Raw genomic sequence first — 18409 nt, forward strand, 5'->3', positions numbered from 1 at the left:
TCTATATTATGAATAATAATAATATACTATTCAGTGTACTATGGTTTTATCTATATATTCATTTATATATTCATTAGTATTTTATGCAAATATTAATATGAAAAGTCACTTTCAACTTTTTTTCCTGGAATTTTTCTCTGTGCACGCGCGCACACACTCACGCGCTCACAGTAGTATCAGCGGGGCCTTCACACATCAAACATCAACTCAACAAACATGTAAGTAAAACTACACGAACATTCCTCGCACGAGCTCTATGATTTTATATACCTATATATATGTAATATCGTGTTTTAGATATTCATGAATATCTGTGAATGTCGCTCTTTTTGGGTGTGTATGTAATTTTTGTTGCGCTAATGGGTGTGAATGCGACTAAAGCAACAGGTTAGCTTAGCAGGTTAGCTTTCTGACTTTATATTCACTTTTATTCACTTTCGGTTTTTGATTACGTTTTAATTAAGTCTCTTTTAGTTGGAATTGGCGCAAATGACGCCAACAGTGAACTTTATTGTTAATTAAAGAGTTGTAAAGAGTTTATGACTGATTATATATCCGCTACATGCTAACGGCTAACAGTTTTTTTTCTGACAACAAAGTTTGTAAAAACTTGAAACATTAGACTTAGTCTAAATACAGACATTTTACCATTGTAATATCATATTTGGTTTGTCTTCGTTGTTCATAAATTATATAAATTTATTGTCTTTTGACTATTTAATGCGGATGCAATGCGCCGTTAGCAAGGTTGCGGCGGAAATGTTTAAGTTTTAATATAAAACTATTAATAAAATAACATTGTTAAATTAACCTCACCAAGAATGATAATTAATAATTTCACATAATTTCAACAGCCTGATTGCAGTTCAGTTAATATGCTTTGACTGAATATTGTAGACTGGTATTTTTGGTGACGTACTATAAATAGTATATATAAACATCTTTATATATGCGTTTATTAATTATAATAAATATATTAATTTTTATTTAAAGATGTATTTTAACCTCTTGGTTGATTCAGGATTTTAACATGAGAATAATTTCCTTCCTCACATAATTTAAACATCCTAGTCTAGCTCTAATGAACTTTATTAAACTTTATATGATATTTAACAGGTCAATAGTAAATGTACATTAAATTAATCAGAAATGAAACTTTTAATATTATGTTCATATTAAATGCACTTAAAGTATTGGTTTTTTTATGCTTTCTGATGTTTATTGATTTATTAATGAACCTTAGTTATGAAGTATTCACCATTTATCGCTTTATTGTACTAGTTAGGAGACTCATTATGTTTAGAGACCTTATCTTTATTTAGGTCACACTCATAGTGTTTGTCCTTTTCTGAATCACAGACAAAGCTCAGTGCAGAAATGTAAACAGTCATCCAGCGGCTGAACTTCTCTCCAGGTTTTAGTCATGTAGCAATAAACAAGGGAAAGTTGTGCTGTGTATGTAGGTTAGAAATGCTAAGATGCTGTATAATAATAACAGCTCTTAAGAGACCGATAACCTCAGGATGACTGACACTGACTGCCTGTCCGTGATGGGAGTGATGCTGATAAAAACACACTGAGCTGCTGAGTGTGACTGTTTACCTCTCTAAACTCACCAGTGCCCTGGATGTTGTTATTGGCATGATGATGGTTAATGCTGGACATAGTTTACCATTTTAGACAGAATCTTTTCATAAAATTATTTGGAAAAGTAGTAGTTGAAGTGGAATAGTTTTCAGATTGGAAAATCAAATTTGAGAGCTGAAAATGAAACAATAATCGTCTGTTTAATTACTTAAGTTTTATAGCATCAGCACAAATGACGTCTATAAATAGCAGAGGTGTGTAACGATACATGGGTCGATGCATCAATCAAATGAATAATGATATGATGTGTCAATGCAACACATACATTTTTTTTTCTTTATTCTATATTATTTAACAAAAAACTAAAGTGTATTTTTGTTCCGGATGACCCAGTTGGGATACAGGTTTTTTAGTTGCATTTGTGAGTTGATAGAAATGTAACCGTTTTTTGTAAAATAATAATAATTTATATTGCAGGCTCCTGAATCTTAACAAATCGTAATCGTATCGCGGCATGTTTTGAGTTGTCGCAAATACCATATTTCCGGTTAAGATAATTGATGTCCGATTGTATTGTATAAACATCTGATCTACATCCCTAATAAATAGAGATCAGCTTTGCATAATTCACATTTAGAAAGCACCATGTATTGTGTCTTATACTAGAGAATCTCCTCAGTGAGATCTCTGCCACAGTCACATGATCTGGAGGAGGCTTACGGTACCTTTCACGTCTTGGTGTGGAATGTGTGTGTTTTTCTTTGCTCTATATTGAGTCCTGATGTTTCTCTTTCTCTTTTCACTCTTTATCCTCAGCATTAGACAGGAGTTAAAACCTGGCTTAAAGGGTTAGTTCACCCAAAAATGAAAATTCTGTCGTTTATTACTTACCCTCATGCCGTTCCACACCCATAAGACCTTTGTTAATCTTCGGAACACAAATTAAGATATTTTAGTTGAAATCCGATGGCTCCGTGAGGCCTTCATAGGGAGCAATGACATTTCCTCTCTCAAGATCCATAAAGGTACTAAAAACATATTTAAATCGGTTCATGTGAATACAGTGGTTCAATATTAATATTATAAAGCGACGAGAATATTTTTGGTGCGCCAAAAAAAACAAAATAACGACTTATTTAGTGATGGCCGATTTCAAAACACTGCTTCAGGAAGCATCGGAGCACAATGAATCAGTGTATCGAATCGTGATTCAGATCGCGTGTCAAACTGCCAACGGCTGAAATCACGTGACTTTGGCGTAATGTAATTGCTCCCTATGAAGGCCTCACGGAGCCATCGGATTTAAACTAAAATATCTTAATTTGTGTTCCGAAGATTAACGAAGGTCTTACGGGTGTGGAACGGCATGAGGGTAAGTAATAAATGACAGAATTTTCATTTTTGGGTGAACTAACCCTTTAAGGCCTTTCACACACACTTGTTTTTGCAAAACTTGTACCTTTAGATGGACAACAGCTTGTGACTGCGGACATCTTTGTACCTTATTTACCCTCTAAAAGTTCATAGTAGTACCTTAAGAGTACATATCACTGCTCTAAAATACTGAAATGCACCTTTTAGGAGTTGATAAGACATAAAGTTGTCCTTTTAAGTGCACTGCCCCAGTGACAAGCTGCTGTACCCCTAAAGGTACAAGTTTTGCACATTTTTTCTGACAGTGCATGACTGTGCTGTATAGAGATGCAGGGTTTACCTTTACATGCGTCTCTCTGAATAAACTCTGATGGTTTACAGACTCTTTGACACCATATTAAGTCATAATTGAGGGTTAATTGTGAGAAATTCTGAGATTTTAATATCTAATAAAGCAATGATGTTCAGACTTCCGCTTTTGGGACTGCTGTAAATAAAAAAAAATAATAATAATGCTGGCTCATGCTGTACGCATATATGACATTTTCAGTGGACTTTTCATTATGAACTGGTTCACAGTGTTTTCAGATGTTTACAGAGCGCTTGACACATCTAAATCCATCATAATGTTCCTTTACTAATCTCGTTTGAGCTTGTTGAGTGCGTTATCCACCTTATTCCTGACGAGTCTACTGCGTTTTGAATTATGGGTGGCACTTCCGGTTTAGAAATGATTGTATGATTTCAAATCATAAGGTTGCCCTACAAATAAAGCTTATACATCAGTTTGACTGAACAAGCTGTCAATTTTCCTTCATGTTTTATTTTCAGACATCATGAGAATAATGTAAAGCTTGGTATTTTAACATGACACGTTATCACAAAAATATCTATAACAAGCTCTTTTCAGTCGTTGCATTCGTTTCCTCATGATAATTTTCTTTTTTCTTTTGCATTCTGCTGTAATAGTATGAAAAAGGACAACATATACTGCACATTTGTGGTCTGTTCTCCTGATTTAATTTACAATATAATGATAATAATTCACTGGAATACACAAAGAATCTCTCGTTTTCCACCTCAAAACCTCACGTCTCTTTCCAGGTTTGTTTTCACAGGTAAATACAATTTATGATCTGTCAAAATGACGGAAATCACTTTGAAATTGTATCACACAATTTTTGATTAAGGCAACGTATGTTGCATAATACAGATATATATTACTAATATTTAACCCGTCTGTTGTTGCTGTGGAACGAATCGCGCTTTTGGGGTTATTAATGGTCTATTGAAAGTACTTTGTTGATGCTTTTACACTTTTAAATGTCATTTTAATGTTCAGTGGTTAAAAGGTGAGTAGAATAATGTCATCTCATTGTACCTAGTTTAAAAAAAAAGAAAAAAAAAAAAGTATTATTGTATTCATAGAGCGAGCCTTTCACTGATTGTTTACATCTTAACGGAAGTTAAACCCATAATTCGCGGAAAGTATCGTGGCGTAGGATTAAGGTGGACACCTGTTTTCGCTTTTAGTCAAGTGCTTCTTCATTGTTCCTGTTATGTGGTTTCACACACCACTTTGAATTTATGAACTCAACTGTAATTCCTCTTGTAAAATCCTTTGTATGATATGTTTGTCTGAAAACAGCACTTTAGGCTTTTTTATCTTTGTTTACGTGTATTTAGTGTAGTTTTAACAGCTCTCCCTGTTAAATCCAACCTGTAATTACTCCATTTATGTAGTCAATCAGCCTCTAGGTGGCAGTAGAATATCACATGCTGTTTGTCACGCTAGATTTCTATTAGAATGACATAACAGGACATTTATGTGCTTAACAGATGCTTTCTCACACCTCAAATCACATTAGTGGCAGTAATGAATATGTTATGCTAGGCTTATTTCACTTAAAAAAAAAAAAAAATTAATACTGACTGCTCAAGTAGATTTTTTTGCCTGGACTTTTCCAGCTGTCCTGACAAGCCTTTTTGTTCTTTTAATGTAATGTAAGACCTTCTCCTCTCTCTGTGTCAGGTCCGCCCCGGGTGCAGATGGCTCTGGTTCTGCAGGGAGTAACCGCAGGCTGCAGCAGACGCAGGCACAGGTGGATGAGGTAAGAGGACACGCCTGACACCGCTTCCCAGTTTTCTTCATGGATGGCTAGAAATAGTCCGCTTAATTTCCGTCTCTTAGTGTGATCTTCTCAGGGATGGTTCCTTTGTGATGTGAACAGTTATATAATTTCAGGACAATTAATGACAGTAACAGGATGTACAATCACTAAAATGCTCATTGAATATTTAATTGGACTTTGAAACTCCACCCTGTGCAAACATGACTACAATATTACAATTATATACAATGCAAGTTTGTACTCTTCTGTTTTTAGGTGCCAAGATTGAATATGTACTCAATTGTGTATTGTATGAAATTTATTAGAGTTTGATGCCCCTCCCACTCCACTATGTCATTAAAGCTGTGACAGTTGAGTGCATGAAGCGTCCAACATTCCACACTTTGTTTTTTCAGTTAATTAAGTGCATCATCAAGTGCACTTTTTCTTTTGGGAATTTTTTTCTTTTGGGAATTAGGATGTTAATTTTATACTCTGACTATAACCATACCATTATATGGAGCCCCTAAAGGGACATGGTGAAGGAAAAAACATAGATGCAAACTCCTCACCTTCGGTGAAAATTCACCTTTTTGAGATCAAAATAGGTCACCTACAAGATTCGCGTAGATCCGATGAGAAAGTGTTTGGGGTGGGGGTGTATGAGAGGACAGTCTTTGGACAGGGTCATGGTGAATGAAATCATGAGAATCATGCCTTCTCAGTTGTCCAATAAAAAAAAAAAACTCCTACTGGAGTCATCATCCGCTGGGTCTGCCCCCATGCCTTAACGCAAGAATCTCGTAAAGTAGCATTATAATAACCTCAATTTAATTGCCGTAAGTATCAATATGTGAAGCTTGGGACTATTAATTAGCCTGACATGGCTGACTTGTTTTGATTTAACGTTGTTTGTAAACATTATTTCCACCAAATCAAACATACTTTTACAACTTGTATAACGCTACTAACCTTACCATTTTGCCATTATATTCACTCAGTTTGCTGGCGAAGTTTATGTAATCTGCGCAGATTTAGCGCACATACTCAACTAAAATGTAGCCAAATTGAGCAGCACCTGCACATTCCTGGCTTACTTCAACACAACTGTCACCAAGCAACAAATAAAGGCACGCTGGTTTGTTTGTTTTGAAGGGAATAGCGCATACTCAAGAAACATAATAATGTGGGGGTAACAAACCCTAGTGTAAAAAAGAAAAGAAAAAAATAACTAGAATGAATCATGATCTGCCAATTTTTAGCAGACCCTGGCCAGATATAAACACTGATGTTGTGGCAGCAATTAAAATGAGTAAATGACCTTTGAAGCTTGAAATAAAGATTCTATTTCATTGTAATGCCAGTAGGTGGCGACCAGTGACTGTTAAAATGTATTTGATAGAGATTGATTAAAAAACTCTGGACAAAAGAAGTCTTCATTTATTAATTTCAAACTATTTTTTACATGATGAATGCATTTAAAATAAATTTTTAATAGACCCAATTGTAACATTTCTGACATTTATAACATTAACTAGAACAATTTTGTCAGAACCTCAAGTAAAGTACACGTTATTTTTAGTTGTCTATTGTTTTGTTTTCAGAATTGTGGGAGAACAGTGATCTGTGTTTTTTTTTTTTTTTTTTTAATCCAGATTATCCAGAATCATAAATTAATCTTAAAAGAATATATAATATATTTGGCATCTAACTTCTATCTTCTATCTTATACCATTAGCACTGTTTCTAATACTAAAATGTACAATCTTAAAGACCAGGATGAAGTCTTTATGCACATTAACAAGGCTTTTGGGACAATCATAATGCATCTTTGTCACCCCTGATGCGTTTGCATCCCTGAAAAAAACAAATGAGATGGGAGGAAAAATTATTTGTCGATGCTTTTGCATTCTCTCAAAAAAGTTTTGTGTTCCCTCGAGAAACTTTGTGTTCGCTCACAAAGATTCACAAATATTTTTTTTCCATCACCAAGTCCCTTTAGGTGCTCCGTACCATTCAAATCCATAAGAAGACCAAAATCCATGTGAACAAGATATAGTAGTACAATCTAAATTTTAGTTGTAGTATAGTAGTATAATATAAATATAAATTTAGTGCAATTAATGGTTTGTTCATATAAATATGGTTTACTTGTCTCTGCCTCTGGAAGGTACTCTGCTTTGCTTCCATATATTTATATCTATATTATTGTGTATAAATTTATATTATAAATAAATTATCTATATAAATTATTTATTTAAATATTAAAAAATATGTATGTACTACCTTTCCACAATTTGGGGGCAGTAAAAAATTTAAGAAATTAATACTTTTATTCAGGAAGGTCTCATTGAACTGACTAAATATATATATATACAGGTGCTGGTCATATAATTAGAATATCATCAAAAAGTTGATTTATTTCACTAATTCCATTCAAAAAGTGAAACTTGTATATTATATTCATTCATTACACACAGACTGATATATTTCAAATGTTTATTTCTTTTAATTTTGATGATTATAACTGACAACTAAGGAAAATACCAAATTCAGTATCTCAGAAAATTAGAATATTGTGAAAAGGTTCAATATTGAAGACACCTGGTGCCATACTTTAATCAGCTAATTAACTCAAAACACCTGCAAAGGCCTTTAAATGGTCTCTCAGTCTAGTTCTGTAGGCTACACAATCATGGGGAAGACTGCTGACTTGACAGTTGTCCAAAAGACGACCATTGACACCTTGCACAAGGAGGGCAAGACACAAAAGGTCATTGCAAAAGAGGCTGGCTGTTCACAGAGCTCTGTGTCCAAGCACATTAATAGAGAGGCGAAGGGAAGGAAAAGATGTGGTAGAAAAAAGTGTACAAGCAATAGGGATAACCACACCCTGGAGAGGATTGTGAAACAAAACCCATTCAAAAATGTGGGGGAGATTCACAAAGAGTGGACTGCAGCTGGAGTCAGTGCTTCAAGAACCACTACGCCCAGACGTATGCAAGACATGGGTTTCAGCTGTCGCATTCCTTGTGTCAAGCCACTCTTGAACAACAGACAGCGTCAGAAGCATCTCGCCTGGGCTAAAGACAAAAAGGACTGGACTGCTGTTGAGTGGTCCAAAGTTATGTTCTCTGATGAAAGTAAATTTTGCATTTCCTTTGGAAATCAGGGTCCCAGAGTCTGGAGGAAGAGAGGAGAGGCACACAGTCCACGTTGCTTGAGGTCCAGTGTAAAGTTTCCACAGTCAGTGATGGTTTGGGGTGCCATGTCATCTGCTGGTCTTGGTCCACTGTGTTTTCTGAGGTCCAAGGTTAACGCAGCCGTATACCAGGAAGTTTTAGAGCACTTCATGCTTCCTGCTGCTGACCAACTTTATGGAGATGCAGATTTCATTTTCCAACAGGACTTGGCACCTGCACACAGTGCCAAAGCTACCAGTACCTGGTTTAAGGACCATGGTATCCCTGTTCTTAATTGGCCAGCGAACTCGCCTGACCTTAACCCCATAGAAAATCTATGGGGTATTGTGAAGAGGAAGATGCGATATGCCAGACCCAACAATGCAGAAGAGCTGAAGGCCACTATCAGAGCAACCTGGGCTCTTATAACACCTGAGCAGTGCCACAGACTGATCGACTCCATACCACGCCGCATTGCTGCAGTAATTCAGGCAAAAGGAGCCCCAACTAAGTATTGAGTGCTGTACATGCTCATACTTTTCATGTTCATACTTTTCAGTTGGCCAAGATTTCTAAAAATCCTTTCTTTGTATTGGTCTTAAGTAATATTCTAATTTTCTGAGATATTGAATTTGGGATTTTCCTTAGTTGTCAGTTATAATCATCAAAATTAAAAGAAATAAACATTTGAAATATATCAGTCTGTGTGTAATGAATGAATATAATATACAAGTTTCACTTTTTGAATGGAATTAGTGAAATAAATCAACTTTTTGATGATATTCTAATTATATGACCAGCACCTGTATATATATACATACACACCCTGACAAAAGTCTTGTCGCCTATCCAAGTTGTAGGAACAACAGATAATAACTTGACTTCTAGTTGATCATTTGGATTCAACCAATCACAGATTAGAGCATCACCTGTGACAAATACTGTAATTAACACATTTGCAGGTGTGTAGAAGAAGAACCCCAGCACACCCAACCTTCATTTGAAATGCATCCTGACCTCTGACAGCATGCCAAAGATTCAACCACAGACCAAAGTGCTGATCATCAAGAGCCTGAAGACCAAGTCTCCTGCTGAGGTGGCAGACATCTTTAATGTATCTAAACGTCAAGTGGAGAGGATAAGAAAAAGATTTGAAGAAACTGGTGAAGTTCCAGCCTTTTCCAGGGCCAGCCTTTTTTTCAACTGCAGCAGAGCTACATAACAGCTGGTCACCAGAAACCCCTGTATCTACAAGAACAGTTTGTCGAATTCTGTCACGCAGTGGTCTCAATGGCCGAATTAGTGCTCAGAAACCAGCATTAAACAGAAGACAACTAAAAAATTGTGTTGCATTTGCCAAGGCCCACAGCTTGCAGGAAGGATGGACTGTGGAAAAGTGGCAGAAGGTTGATTTTTTCCGATGAATCATCTATTGAACTGCATCCCAATTGTCGCAAATACTGCAGAAGACCTATCGGAACCCGCATGGACCCAAGATTCACACAGAAAACAGTCAAGGATGGCGCTCCTTCTCATACTTCAGCCTCCACATCAAAGTTCCTGAAAGCAAAGAAGGTCAAGGTGCTCCAGGATTGGCCATCCCAGTCACCAGACATGAACATTATTGAGCATGTCTGGGGTAAGATGAAGGAGGAGGCATTAAAGATGAAACCAAAGAATCTTGATGAACTCTGGGAGTCCTGCAAGAATACTTTCTTTGCCATTCCAGATGACTTTATTAATAAGTTATTTGAGTCATTGCCGAGACGTATGGATGCAGTCCTCCAAGCTCATGGGAGTCATACACAATATTAATTCTTTTTCCACTGCACCATGACTTTATGTTCTGTACTGTACATTATTTCTGTTAAGTGACGACCTTTGTCTAAGCTAAGTCTGACCTTTCTGTCCTAATTAAATAATAAAAAATCGAGGCATGATAAGATTTTATTTTGGTAAAATAAGCATAATCTAGAGGCCTTTGCCTTTCATATAAGCCACTTCTGATTCCAAATGATCAACTAGAAGTCAAGTTATTATTTGTTGTTCCTACAACTTGGATAGGCGACAAGACTTTTGTCAGGGTGTGTATATAATATATATATATACAGTCAAACCAAAAATTATTCAGACATTTTTTATATTTTTTATATATTTTTACTAGTGGGTGCAGGACACTATAGTTCATTTATGTAAGTGAGGATAGCAAAATAAACTGTGACATATTATACCCAAATATTCTTCATACAGTGGACTACCAGTGAAATTGATAAAAATTTGGAACCAAAAATTATTCAGACACTTTGATCTGACCATGTTTTGCTTAAGTGTTATCTGACATAATTAAGATGAATTTTTTTCTGATAATTCAACTCTGAGATCTTGTCATATTTTTTTTTTTAATTCAAAATATTTTTATTTTCTTAAACTATAGTGAATAAACTGTAATAATGAATGAAATGTTCAAGGTGTCTGAATAAATTTTGGTTTGACTATATATACAGTTGTGGTCAGAATTATTGGCACCCTTGGTAAATATGATCAAAGATGACTAAAAATAAATCTGCATTGTTTATCCTTTTGATCTTTAATTCATAAAATTAGCAAAAATCTAACCTTTCATTGAAGGAAAAGAATTGAAAGTGGGGGGAAAATCACATTATGAAATAAATGTTTTTCTCCAAAACACGTTGGCCACAATTATTGGCACCCTTTTATTCTATACTTTTTTGCAATCTCCTTTTGCCAAGATAACAGCTCTGAGTCTTCACCTATAATGCCTGGTGAGTTTGGAGAACACCTGACAAGAGATCAGAGATCATTCCTTCATGCAGAATCTCTCCAGATCCTTCAGATTCCCAGCTCCATTCTGGTACTTCTTCTCTTCAGTTCACCTCACTCATTTTCTTTAGGGTTCAGGTCATGGCAGAAGCTTCATTTTGTGCTCAGAGACACAATTTTGTGTTGGTTTTGATGTTTGTTTTGGATCATTGTCCTGATGGAAGATCCAACCACAGCCCATTATTGGATTTCTAGCAGAAGCGGTCAGGTTTTGATTTTTATCTGTTGGTATTTGATAGAATCCATGATACCATGTATCCGAACAAGATGTCCAGGACCTCCAGCAGAAAAATAGGCCCACAACATTAAAAATCCAGTGTTATATTTAACCGTGGGCATGGGGTACTTTTTATCCATGTGTGCACCAAACCCATCTGATGGGTTTGCTGCCAAAAAGCTCTTTTTTTTTTTAGTTTCATCTGACCATAGAAGCCGATCCCTTTTGAAGTTCCAGTCTTGTCTGACAACTGAATATGCTGGAGATTGTTTCTGGTTGATCGAGGAGGATTTTTCTTGAAACCCTCCCGAACAACTTGTGGTGATGTAGGTGCTGTTTGATAATTTTTAGGCTTTCTGAGACTCAAGACTCAACTAATCTCTGCAGTTCTCCAGCTGTGATCCTTGAAGAGTCTTTGGCCACTCAAACTTTCCTCTTCACTTCACATTAGGATGATTTAGACACATGTCCTCTTCCAGGCTGATTTGTAACATCTTTAGTTGATTGGAACTTCTTAATTATTGCCCTGATAGTGGAAATGGGGATTTTCACTAAAATGCTTTAGCTATTTTCTATTTTGTGAAGCTCAACAATCTTTTGCTGCACATCAGAACTATATTCTTTGGTTTTTCTCATTGTGATGAATGATTAAGGGAATTTGGCCTTCGTGTTTCCTCATGTTCATACTCCTGTGGAACAGGAAGTCATGGCTGGACAATTTCATGTTCATGATCACCCTGGTGTGCTAAAAAAAATAGCACCCCCCCCACTTTAAAATCTTTTCCTTCAATGAAAGGTTCGATTTTTGATAATTTTATGAATTAAAGATCAAAAGGATAAAAAATGCAGATTTATTTTTACAGTCATCTTTGATCATATTTACCAAGGGTGCCCATAATTCTGACCACCGCTGTGTGTGTGTGTGTGTGTGTGTATGTGTATATATATATATATATATATATATATATATATATATATATATATATATATATATATATATATATATATGGACAGAGAGAGAGGTAGAGAGAGAATTTTAAAATTAGATTTAAGGTAAGTTATGTGACATTTAAATGATACAGAAGTGGATCATTTCACTCTGTGCATCTCTCGTTTTTTTCTGTGTGACTACTCCCTGAAGAGCACAGTGTAATCCATCAGCAGTATTTCCACTTCTCTTCTGCAGCTCACTGCAGTCATATTTATGATTTCTGTTCGAGGAAGTTCATATCGGGACATATGCAGGTCTCCGTGCACTTAACGACTGTTGACCTCTCCTGTCATGCTTCTTCGTTCTGTCTGGGGCGAGCTCATAGGCTGCCGGCCAGTTATGTAATGCCCCGTCACTATGGTTATGCAAGCGAAACATGGATCTGCACACGCTGGCCTCCCTCCCACACTGATCTCTCTTAAAGGGGCGGAGCTACCTCATCCTGCAACAGGGTTTGTGGAGCACTAGAGCATATATGAGGAGGCTGAGATGTTTGTGTGCCGTTGCCATTGACTGTTATGTAATTCTGTTACAACAGGGGGTTTTTATGCTTTCCATTTCTTCTGCTGAAGATATAAGAATTGTTCAGACCGAATATGAGCAACAGGATATGATGTCATGCTCTAGGGTTTCTATAAAATAGGGGTTCTAGGACTTCTGATAAATAATAAATCACAAATAGATAATAATAAACTCAAAACATACCTTTTACTCTATTATGAGTGTTTCAAAGTGTAACCGTGAATTTAGTTTTAAACAATGTAGTAAATCAAACTAAATGCTGTTCATCCCAATAGGAAAATAGATAGAATCTCATCAAGCCAAGAGTTTATATACTGTCTCTTCAAGCACAGTCATACTTTTAAAGTGTTTCATTCTGATGAGCATTTATATGGAAAGAAACAATAGTAGAAAAATTACCCTCGAGACAAAATGAGTCATCACTGTTCCTGGTCCATTTTCCAGGAAGCAAATATTAAATGCAGAAGTTAATGTTGTAGTTTTTATGAGTATACTATTTTGTATGTGTGTATAGCAAAGTGATGGCAAAGATAACTCACTCTCTGTGCATTTAGTTTTCAGTCCTGATATTTTTTCCTAACCAGCAACACATTGTACTACATATCTCCGCCTACAATGAAATCTCATTAGTCTAAAATCCTGCACTATATGTATTAAACATTAAATATGTTTTGGCTAGGGATGGGTATCGAGAACCAGTTCCAAATTTCCAAGAACTGGTGATTCTCTAAGAAACGTGCATGTCGATTCCACTTAGCGGTGTGTGCATTTTATTGTGATTTAAACCATTCAAGCGCAAACGACTCGTGCGCTGTTTTCCGTGCTGCACATGCTCACAGAAAAAAGTGATTTTAATGTGATTTTAAACCTCTACTGTTACATATGCGTGCAGCACAGAAAACGAGTTGTCTCATGCTTGAATGGATCCGTGTAGCTCTTAAAGTGACAGCAGCCTAATATTCCTGCTGCTGTCTCTAAAATAACACTAATCAAACAAAAGGCAAAGAGAAAATTCACTTGATCTTGACTGAATAACTTTTGTAACTATATTTGTAATGTACATTTTATTTATAAAGTGTAGTGTTATTTTACATTTGATTAGTTTCTGAACCTGAATACCTGAAAATCATAAAACAGTTTATTTCAGTCGTATATTTGTTCAGTTGTTTTTATTTGTTGCGATTGCTAATTTTTTATTTGTTCTTTGTCAATTACTGTTTACTTGTCTTTAATAATTCTTGAAATTTTTATTAGTTAGGCAAAAGTTTCTTATTTTCTTAGTTTCTAATATAAGTATTTTTAGCATATTGATTTTTGTTCATAATATTCAGCTACAATGAAATGTTTTGCAATAAGACGTAAAATGTGAAGGTTTTTTTTACCTTATTGGAATCAAAATTAGGAATCGATAAGAATCTGAATCGATAAGCAGAATCGGAATCGTTAAAATTTAAACGATACCCAACTCTATTCCTTACCACTATTTTTTTTATTAGTTGTTTAATCATTTTAACGATTCCAAAACCCTAGTTGGCTTTTGTGTTTTGTTTTGTTTTGTTTGTTTTTTTGTATCCTGCAGCATTTTTGCTTTCAGTGTGGACAGACAAATGCCACTGTAAACTTCTCATTCTGTCTGGTTAAGACGCTGTGTTTCTTTCAGTGCTGTTAGTGTGAAACGCTGACAACTAAAGTACATGCTCCTGTTGCCTCTCTGGTTTTAGCAAGTCTCCAACCATCCTGCCAAAAGTCTGGCATCATTAAATTGATTAATAAATCTCTGGTGTCCAGACAGCTGTTTGTGTACATGCATGGCAAGATTCCTTGACCTTGATTGCTTTTCCAGTCCGTAGCATCACTTTTGCAGAGTTTTCCTAGGAATCAATCCTCTAACAGCACTCTCCCTCCTCCAGGTGGTGGACATCATGAGGGTGAATGTCGATAAGGTCCTGGAACGAGACCAGAAGCTTTCTGACCTGGACGATCGTGCCGATGCCCTGCAGGCCGGTGCTTCCCAGTTTGAGACCAGCGCCGCCAAGCTCAAGAGGAAGTACTGGTGGAAGAACTGCAAGGTAAAATGGAGACACAAGAGTTTAGTGTATCATATACTCATTTAGTTTAAATGCATTTTATAATAAATATTAAGGCTTTAGAGATGATTGGAAGTTTTCCAACAAATTTGCTCCCAGTTCTTCTTCGTGCATCTGTAATGAGTGAATATAAATAATAATATATAATATAAAAATAAATATTTAATATTAGAGATGCACCAATACTAAATTTCTCTACCGATAACCGATTATTCAGTGATATCTGCTGATAACAATACCAATAGTTTGGGGGTTCTGCCTTTTATACCTTTTAAATTAATGATCATTTCATTATAATTAATAATTAATCATATTTTTAATTATTATATTTTGAGAAAAATTCAAATAAAAACTTTATTCTCTCCATTTCATCAACTTGTTTCAGAGTAACTAGTATCAGTTATAAACAAACACATTACACATTACTTAATATTAACACACATTAACTAAATTCTGAAGATTAAATGAATATTTCTTAACTTTCTGAATGTTAATTCATATATTTACTATTAATATTTAACATCAAACATTATAGAGGTAGCAAATAATATATATTAAATAACCGGATAAGTGACCTGAAAGGACCATCGTAGGCACCAAATGACAATGTATACTTGTTTGCTGTTTTTGCAGATGTGGGCCATTTTGATAGCCGTGCTTGTGATCATCATTATCATCATTGTTAGTGAGTATCACTGTATTTACAGGCTCTTTCACTCCAGTTGATCATGAGTCATCGGCCATGTGATTTAAGTGTTTATGTGCTTATTAAATGTGTAGTAATGAAAGTATACTGTCCATTTTAAACTAATTTAATCCCTGCTCTTTTCCTCTTTCAGTCTGGACACAGTCATCATAATGACGCAATACAGAGAAGAAAACTGGTTATGATTGGAGGAGAAGATTAGGATATGAAGGAGTATCAACTTCAGAAAGAAGAAAGAGAGGGGGAATGAATGAATGAATGCTCTTCCAATGAGTTCTAACCTGCTGATTTTCAAAAGCATATCTTGTAAACTATCCTCAATGTTTTTTGGGTTTTTTTTTTTTCTTCTTCTTTTAGGTTTTGTTTTTAATGACTAGGATTTGAATAAGTTCCAAAATGCCTAACGATTTCCAAATATATCTAACACACTCCTCTGTGCAAACCGCAGAATGATGACTGACTCTAGGTGGTGTACAAGTTACAATATGATCCAAAACCACAAAAGTCCTACTTTCATTTGGAGGCCAAAACGTGTTGACCAAAAACCAGGCAAAACTCTTGTTGTGAAAGCCATTTGCCAACATCTGATCTCATTGATGAATCCCTCATGGACTATTTTAGTGGACGGCCGTAATCAGACACTTAGTTTTGGCCGTGTCAGAGTCTTTCTGTGCCAACAAGACATAAGAGCCTTTCCTGAACAACCACAGACGTGCCATCAGTGCCTGTAGACAAACTCCACTGCTATCCTGTAACAACAGAACTTCACTCTGATTTTACTCAGAATATCTGCACAAAAATGCTATATATAAGTTTGAGATATTATTGAATGATTAAAGTGATTATTCACTAATAATTTAACTGCATTTGTATTGCCTTATGTAGAAGTAGTTTGCTTGGAAATATCTTTGCTTAATCACATTTCAGTAGTATTGATTTTTGGTGTTTTCTTCACCTCTTGCTCATGGTGCCAAAACATTTTATGTTTGTTAATCTGAGCTTTTTTTTTGTATGTATCTCTTTGTATGTCTCACGTGTGTATAAATTGTAAACAAGTGCAATTCTATACTGTGGCCTTACAAACTTAAGTGTATTGAATTGCCCACGTTGGCTCAATAAAACACAGATTTAACATCCTTTAGTACTCACCCGAAGCCTTAATTCAGTTTATGTCGGCATGAAAATTGCTTTTACTCAAAGGTTGCATGGATTAGTTTACAGTAGATGATGCTACAAATCAATTTTATTTCAAATACTGTATTCAAACTTTGTTCATCAAGGAGAAGAGATGTTCTGATGTACTCATCCTCCTGCTGTTATGCAACTGGACCATTCACTACTGCATCTGTGCTGGTTCGTTCATCATCGGAACACATATTTACATATTTTTGATGAAATCTAAGAATTTTTTTTTTTATCTCCCATAGAAAGCAACGAAATTACCACATTCAAGGAACTGAGAAGCAGTAAAGACATTGTTAAAATAGTCAAAGTGACTACAGTGGTTCAACCTTAATGTTAAAAAGCGACGAGAATACTTTTTGTGTGTAAAAACACAACAAAAATAATGATTTTATTTAGTATTGGCCGGCTCCTGCATCAGCATCACAGGCATGCTTCGTGCTGCTCACGTGAACAGCGTCGGCCAATAATGAGCCGGCGTTCGGACGTAAACACGGAAGCACTGCACTGTGGTCAAATGCGTAGGAGACTGACAGGGAAGAGGAAAAAATGTGGAATAAAGTCGTTATTTTTGTCTTGTGTTTGCTCACATAAAGTATTCTCGTCGCTTTATAACATTAAGGTTGAACCATTGTAGTCACGTTGACTATTTTAACTTTAATACTTCTTCTTTGAATGTGGTAATTTCGTTGCTTTCAATGGGAGATAAAAAAAATAAATAAATAAAAAAACCTCGGATTTCATTAAAAATATCTAAATTTGTGTTCCGAAGATGAACGAAGTTTTTTGAAACGACACGAGGGTGAGTAATTATTGACAGAAATTTCATTTTTAGGTGAACTAACCCTTAAAATCCAGTTTGCTGTCTTCATTTAAGGTAAAGGTGCACATCATGTACCTGTGGAATAGCATTCATCTCTCAAGACAACAATAGTCTGAGGGGTTTCTACAGAAAGCTGTTTCTTGGCCATTTTTTAACCCAAAATTGAATTTTAGATATAAAAGTGTACTCAATACAAGCAACTGCAAAAAGACATATGTATTGTGATTTCCACACGTTTCTAAGTCCCTCACGACATCTATCTCATATCGATATGCTTGTTAATAAAGACTCGACAACCTAAACCTAATTTCTTTACTGCCTCTCTCAACAGGCAATAATTCAGATCCTAAAAGTCGTTTAACTGCTTGACTGCGCGCGCAAAATGAAATGTCCACTAGGTGCATTACGAATGAACCGCAAGCGCATTAAAGGGTTAGTTCACCCAAAAATGAAAATAATGTCATTCATTACTCACCCTCATGGCGTTCCACACCCGTAAGACCTTCGTTAATCTTCGGAACACAAATTAAGATATTTTTGATTAAATCCGATGGCTCAATGAGGCCTCCATAGCCAGCAATGACATTTCCTCTCTCAAGATCCATTAATGTACTAAAAACATATTTAAATCAGTTCATGTGAGTACAGTGGTTCAATATTAATATAAAGCGACGAGAATATTTTTGGTGCGCCAAAAAAAAAATAAAAAAAATAACGACTTATATAGTGATGGCCGATTTCAAAACACTGCGTCAGGAAGCTTCGGAGCATTATGAATTAGCGTAT

The 18409-nt window shown here is 35.6% G+C and overlaps 1 protein-coding gene across 1 annotated transcript; it reads left to right on the forward strand.

Moving 5' to 3' along the window:
* Positions 1-123: 123 nt before the first annotated feature.
* Positions 124-16755, forward strand: vamp3 (vesicle-associated membrane protein 3 (cellubrevin)). The gene is made up of 5 exons (XM_051912805.1): positions 124-218; positions 4994-5072; positions 14736-14894; positions 15546-15597; positions 15752-16755. Coding segments are annotated over exons 1-5 (312 nt in total). The 5' UTR covers positions 124-216; the 3' UTR covers positions 15772-16755.
* The last annotated feature ends 1654 nt before the right edge of the window (positions 16756-18409 follow it).

The sequence above is a fragment of the Ctenopharyngodon idella genome, chromosome 11, assembly GCF_019924925.1.
Source record: "Ctenopharyngodon idella isolate HZGC_01 chromosome 11, HZGC01, whole genome shotgun sequence".
In the NCBI taxonomy this organism is placed as follows: domain Eukaryota; kingdom Metazoa; phylum Chordata; class Actinopteri; order Cypriniformes; family Xenocyprididae; genus Ctenopharyngodon; species Ctenopharyngodon idella.

Coding starts and splice junctions, on each gene's coding strand:
- vamp3 (XM_051912805.1), top strand. Junction 5,073..14,735: donor CGCAGGCACAGGTGGATGAG/GTAAGAGGACAC, acceptor TCCCTCCTCCAG/GTGGTGGACATCATGAGGGT. Junction 14,895..15,545: donor ACTGGTGGAAGAACTGCAAG/GTAAAATGGAGA, acceptor CTGTTTTTGCAG/ATGTGGGCCATTTTGATAGC.